The sequence below is a fragment of the Panthera uncia genome, chromosome C2, assembly GCF_023721935.1.
Source record: "Panthera uncia isolate 11264 chromosome C2, Puncia_PCG_1.0, whole genome shotgun sequence".
NCBI classification, from domain to species: domain Eukaryota; kingdom Metazoa; phylum Chordata; class Mammalia; order Carnivora; family Felidae; genus Panthera; species Panthera uncia.
In genome coordinates, this window is record NC_064810.1 from 112,408,447 (window position 1) to 112,414,967 (window position 6,521).

The 6,521-nt window shown below is 38.8% G+C and overlaps 1 protein-coding gene across 1 annotated transcript in view; it reads left to right on the forward strand.

The window, feature by feature from the left end:
* Window positions 1–6,064, forward strand: part of LOC125921957 (ceruloplasmin-like) — a 29,772-nt gene extending 23,708 nt beyond the window's left edge. Inside the window, exons 18-19 of the mRNA XM_049629742.1 lie at window positions 5,053–5,215; window positions 5,917–6,064. Coding sequence (XP_049485699.1) covers window positions 5,053–5,211 — 159 coding nt within the window. The 3' untranslated portion in view covers window positions 5,212–5,215; window positions 5,917–6,064. The remainder of the gene's footprint in view (window positions 1–5,052; window positions 5,216–5,916) is intronic.
* Window positions 6,065–6,521: the final 457 nt, after the last annotated feature.

Consider the following 6,521-nt stretch of genomic DNA (forward strand, 5'->3'; position numbering starts at 1 on the left):
TAGTTTCACCCTTTATATCCCAACTTTTTTTTCAAACCCTCAGTAACATAAAAGAAAAACACTTTGAACACTCATACACATCTTATCACATTTTCTCTCTCTCTCTCTTAGTTTTCTGAACCAAACTTCAGAGCTTGCTTCAGATTCTGTTTCCCTCTCTCTCTTCCCCTCCCCCACTCACACTTTGTCTTTCTCTCTTTCTCTCTCAAAAATAAACATTAAAAAATAAAAGTATCACTTTCCTCTTGTAATTAATAAGTAATGTGTGAAGTGACTTTTTTTTTTTTTTACATATTTTATTCTCCAACCATATTTCACCTTGTAGCTTTAAGAAGGATTCATTGATGATTCTTGCTGGAATCAAATTTTACAGTGGGAGTTACAAATGGTAACTTTCTACATCTATCATTCCTTCACTAAGGTAAATTGCAAACATCACGACTCTTCACCCCTAAATACTAAAGCCATATGCGTCCTAATACTAAGGAGAATCTCTGCCCCACCACAATAACACTATCACGCCTCCAATGTTAACATTAATTCAGTAATATAAGCTAACATATGGTCCATTCAAATATCCCCAATAGTCCCCAATATGGCCTTTATAACTTTTTTTTTTTAAACCAGGATCTAATTATTTATACATAGCATTTGGTTGTCATTGTCTTATCTTTCCTAAAAGAAGAGACCTTTATTTTTTTTTCTCAATCCTTCATGCCATTTCATTTTTGGAGGGTCCAGGCCAGTTTTATAAAATGTCCCATATTCTACCTTGGTCTGAGGGTTTCCTCATAATTGGATCCATGTTAAACATTCTTGACATGGACACTGCGTATGTGATATTATGTGCTTCCCGGGCATCACATCAGGAGGTGCATGATGTCAATAGGTGCTGACACTGATGAGGCTTTTTTGATAACTTTATTATGGTGATGCCTACCCTTTCTCTCCATTTTAAAAGTATTATCTTGGGGCATGGGTATCTCCGTTGGTTAAGCATCTGAACTCAGCTCAGGTCATGATCTCACAGTTCATGGGTTTGAGCCCTGCATCAGGCTCTGTGCTGACAGCTCAGAGCCTGGAGTCTGCTTCGGGTTCTCTGTCTCCCTCTCTCTCTTCCCCTCCCCCACTCACACTCTTTCTCTCTTTCTGTCTCAAAAATAAACATTAAAAAATAAGAGTATCACCTTCCTCTTGTAATTAATAAGTAATCTGTGAAGTGAATTTTTTTACATATTTTATTCTCCAACTGTATTTCACCTTGTACCTTTAAGAAGGATTCATTGATGATTCTTGCTGGAATCGAATTTTACAGTGGGAGTTACAAATGGTAACTACATCTATCATTCTTTCGGCATTTGTTAAGAAAATAAAAATGTGGAATTAGGTGATAATTGACTTTATGGTAACTTGTTTTTTTTATAATTATCTCCATCTTTTTCTACTTTGTGTAGTCTTAGTCTCTTTATATCTCTGTCAGAATTGCTTTCTCCCACCCCACAAGTCATCCTCTTTACAATTATTTCTTTACTGACCACTTTTGCCTGGCCATTTCTCTAATTTATTACATTTTGAGTTTTACCCTTCCCCTTTGCAGTGTCCAAGTCAGTGTCATGTATTTGCTTAGGGAGAATTTTCTTTAGCTCTTCATCCTTATCTCTTAGATAAATATTAATGCACAATTGAGGGCTAATTATGCATTTGACACCAGAAACATTTAGTCTAGCCACTTGGCATAACACAGTCCATTTTTTGGCATCGATAAAAGTTTCAGATAAAGCTTTTCTGGATTCCAGATGTGTATTATGTTTGTGGTTTCTTTATTGCTCAGGGCCTGTTAGACTAATTGAATGAATGTGCTTGACTTGATTTGCACAAAGCTTTATTGGTGTGCTGCTTTCTTTTCTGTCCTTTAATGAACAAATGTATTCCTCTCGAACCTATTTGTTTTGCTTTAAAGCTATTTTTTTTTTTTATTCTGGGGGATTTTATATGACAAAGTAGACAGAATAATATAATGAATTCCTTTACCCACCACCCAGGCTCAACAATCATGACCTTCCTGTACTTCCATCTACATTCCCCATATTTTTGAAGGAAAAGCCTAGGTATTAGGGTTGTTATTCATAACTGTTTATATTAGACACTTTAAAAATTAGAACAAAAGAGAGAGATTTAAGCTTTGGCTATAGTTTTTTTTTACAGTACATTTGATGTTCAGTCAGATCAGTTCAGTTCAGCAAATGCCTCTGACATTTCTAGAACCATGCCGAGTGTTGTGTGGATAAGAGGAAATCAAAGAGTTAGCTTTCAGGGGCTAGCTCTACACAAATGATCGTACCATAAGGCATCAAATTAAGTGCAATTTATGGTAACATTCCTCTAATGATAATTAAAGCTAACCTTTATTAAGTGCTTCTTATGTGCCAAATACTATGCTTAGTTCTTTGCATGGATTGCTCATCCAACCTTCAGAGATAGGGACTATTTTGTCACCATTTTATAAGGGAATGAAATGAAGGATTAGCAAGGTAAAGAACTTTCCTATAAACAATAAGTGGTAGAAGGGGGACTTGTGTTATGCCCAGAATTCGTGATCCCCAAAGACCACTAGGGAGCCGAGTCCGATGTAAAAGCAAAAGAGCCTTTATTCGAGCTAGCTCGAGCTCAATCCCCTACCTGCACCGACGCAGGGGTGAGATACCAGGGAGAGAGCGAGTTTCAAAAGGACAAAGGTTTTATTGGGGCCTAGGGGCAGTTGGTGAGGTAATGGCTGTGGCCTCAGCCGATTGGCTGGGGAAGGGTCCGAGCCCTGTTAGGCAGGTGAGGGGGGGGTTACTCAAGGGGAGGAGGTGTGGTCAAGGTGAAGGACACAGAACAAGATGGAGTTGGCCGGCGTAGGCCCGCCCTTTCACTTGAATCCCCATCTCTCACTCCAGAGTCCCTCACTCTTTTAAGTTTATTTATTATTTATTTTGAGAAAGGGCATGTGCACAGGAGAGGAGCAAAGTAGGGGGGTGGGCGCGACAGAGAATCCCAAGCTGTGCTGTCAGCACAGAGCCCAGCCCCATGCTTGATCCAACAACTGTGAGCTCGTGACCTGAGCTTTGAAATCAAGAGCCGATGCTTAACGACTGAGCTACCCAGGTGCCCCTAGAGTCCCTTATCCATACGCTTCACAAAACTGCTCTTTTCAGAACAATTCTATTAAATTGAAGAAACAAAATGAACAAAGAAAAAAAAAGAAACGAACAAAAAATGAGACTCTTAAACACAGAGAACAACTGGTGTTTGCCAGAGGGGAAATAGTTGGGAGGATAAGCGAAATCAAGGAGATTGAGACTACATGATGAGCACTGAGAAATGTAGAGAATTGTTGAATCACTGTACTGTACACCTCAAACTAATATAACACCCTACGTTAATTATACTTGAGTTAAAAAAAAAGAGACTAATCCTATTACCTAATCCTATTAAAAGAGTAATAATATCACAAAGCTTAGTACCAGCTGCTGTCAGCTCTAGCCATTCACCCTAAACCTATCACAGATGATCACATGTAGCCTTCCCCTCCCTGGAGGTGGAATTTAGTTATTCCAGCCTTAATGCAGCCTCTGAGCTTTACTCCCTGGAACTCCTGGGTATACCAAAGCAGCCCTCTGGGGTTACTCACTTGGTCTTGGAACACCCAGTCAGTCACCTGTTTCCTAAGAATATGGTCTCCCTTGGTGCCAGGGCTCCAGGTACATAGTGCACACTTACTGGTGCCTAGGACATTGTCCATTCTTAGTTAAAATTGGTTCATATCGTTCTCTGCATTTTCTAACATCTTAGAAATGTATCCATGTGACCCATATTGTCACCATGCCAAATTAATCTTCTTAAATAACAGTGACTCAGGCCCCCACTTTGCAGCCAGGGGGAAACAGCTTTGCCTCCTTCCTCTCTATTCTCCAATATCTCCAGGGACTTTTGAGAGCCTAAGTTTCTAGTCACCTCCCACTCTCACTCCCTGCTTCCATTCATCTCCCTTGCCTCTCGCCTCCCTCCTGTGGCTGGTATTTTCTTATCTCTGTGCAGCTCCAGAGTGGGACACATCTCCATTTCCTCTGACTCCCCTTAACAACCACAAAAACTAGGCCATTATGGGTCATAGGCTCTTAGCGAAAGTTTAGAGGTAGATGAATTCTTTTTTTCCCCAATACTCCACAATAAAACATTTACCATGTGACATCAGACACCCCTGTCTTCGGTTATCCCTCTGCTATGCATCATCGAGAAATACTGGCCCTGCAGCTCTTTCTGTCACCCTCAGGACTTCTTTCCCCACACTCTTCCTCTCCAGACTTGCGTGACATCTGTTCTCTCCTCAAATTATTCCAGACTCCATCTTGAACTGCATTCTTCAACATGCCCCCATCCTTCAAATACCTCTCATTGCATTGTAGAGAACACTTCATCTCTTCCTAGGCTCTTCCAAATCCATCCTAATCCAGCCAGGCCAGGTCCCAGGGCTTTATCTTTCAAAATCAAAGTAGCTCACAGATGAGGTGGTCTCCTAAACATCCGGTTCTCTGCTTAGGAGAAAAAAGAGCCCCTAAGGCCCTTAGTCTTCAGCCCCTGGCCCCAGAAAGCAGATGAGCTTCTCTCCTTCCTGTAGCCCTGAGGTTTCCTGATTAGCTACACCTCAAGGAATGATCATCATGTCACTAATGTCCTTAGTTAGAAATATTTCTGTGAAAACTTTTGGTATTTGTAAGACCAGATGTTGTTTGAAATCTAAAGCATTCTTCTGCAGGAAATGCTGACAAGGTATCTGACACTGATAATGACACGAGGTCCCTTCAGACTGAGATATTTCTCTGTGGCCTGTCCCTGAAATGTTCTCAGACTTGCTTTTCCTCTAAACCCTCAATTGAACTCAGAGGAGACATGCAATGTCACCTAATGCTTTCCAATTGTCATCTAACAAAGTATATTAGAATTGATCAAATGTGTAAGTGACTAATCTCTTTTATAAGTTATTTAATGGTGTTTTGTCTCCTTATTGAGGATGCGGGACTGTATCGCTCTGATGTTTATGACCTTCCTCCTGGAGTATATCAGACTGTAAAAATGTATCCAAGAGATGTTGGCACCTGGTTATTTCATTGCCATGTTAGTGTTCACATTGAGGCTGGAATGGAAAGCACTTACACTGTAATCAGATGAAAAGGTAAGCCAACTTAATTTGAAGCGATCATATTTAAATAAATTCTATGTTTATATAAGGATATCTTATCCGTTGAACATTTACATGATGTGAAATGCTACTCATTCATTCAAAGGTTACTGTTTTGAGATGACCAAGAAATTCTGGTTTTATCCTCTTCTCAAATTTAGATAACTGTTTCTGATCTGATTAAAGATACTCTGGAGTTAAATATACTATTTCCAGATTCATGTAATATACACATAAGGATTTGAACACACACAATGTATAGAAAATTAAACACAAGTGACTATTGAGCTTATAAAGATATGTAACTTTGCTAATAATCAATATCACTTAAAATTGCATTTAACAACAGTAAGATACATTTTTCGAATAAGAAAGTTATTGATATTAGGCTATATATACATATATAGCCTATACTTTGTTGTAAGTGTGAAGGCTTTCGACAGCTCCTGAAAAATCTAAATAATGATTATGTTTTATTTCATATTCCAGTAATACTTTATTTCTTCTCATTCCCATCTTCCCCTTTCTACAACACATTTTACTAGCAACTTAAGGATGAAAATATTATCTTTGTTTCTGATTTTTCATCAGCTCCTTGGTTACTTAGGCCATTACCCATTGGTCTCTTGATAGAATGATTGTAATATTTCAATGCAGTTACTTCTTAGAACATTATGAAACATTCTTTTCCACAGCATAAATATCCTTCTGATATGAAGATAAGTCCATGAGCAGACCTACAGTGGCTGAAGAAGAAACACCAGGGATGAAGGAATCTAGAGGGGCCTGATTGAAGACTTTCATGGCAATCTACTAGGGAAACTGGCTGGAAATAAATTTTTTTGGCCAACTTTGTATGTGAGCTGCTTCCTCTTTCTTTCTTTTTTTTTAATTTTTATTTAATTTATTTTTTTAAATTTACATCTAAGTTAGTTAGCATATAGTGCAACAATGATTTCAGGAGTAGATTACTTAATGCCCCTTACCCATTTAGCCCATCCCCCCTCCCACAACCCCTCCAGTAACCCTCTGTTTGTTCTCCATATTTATGAGTCTCTTCTGTTTTGTCCCCCTCCCTGTTTTTATATTATTTTTGCTTCCCTTCCCTTATGTTCATCTGTTTGTATCTTAAAGTCCTCATATGAATGAAGTCATATGATACTTGTCTTTCTTTGACTGACTAATTTCGCTTAGCATAACGCCCTCTAGTTCCATCCACATAGTTGCAAATGGCAAGATTTCATTCTTTTTGATTGCTGAGTAATACTTCATTGTATATACATACCATATCTTCTTTATC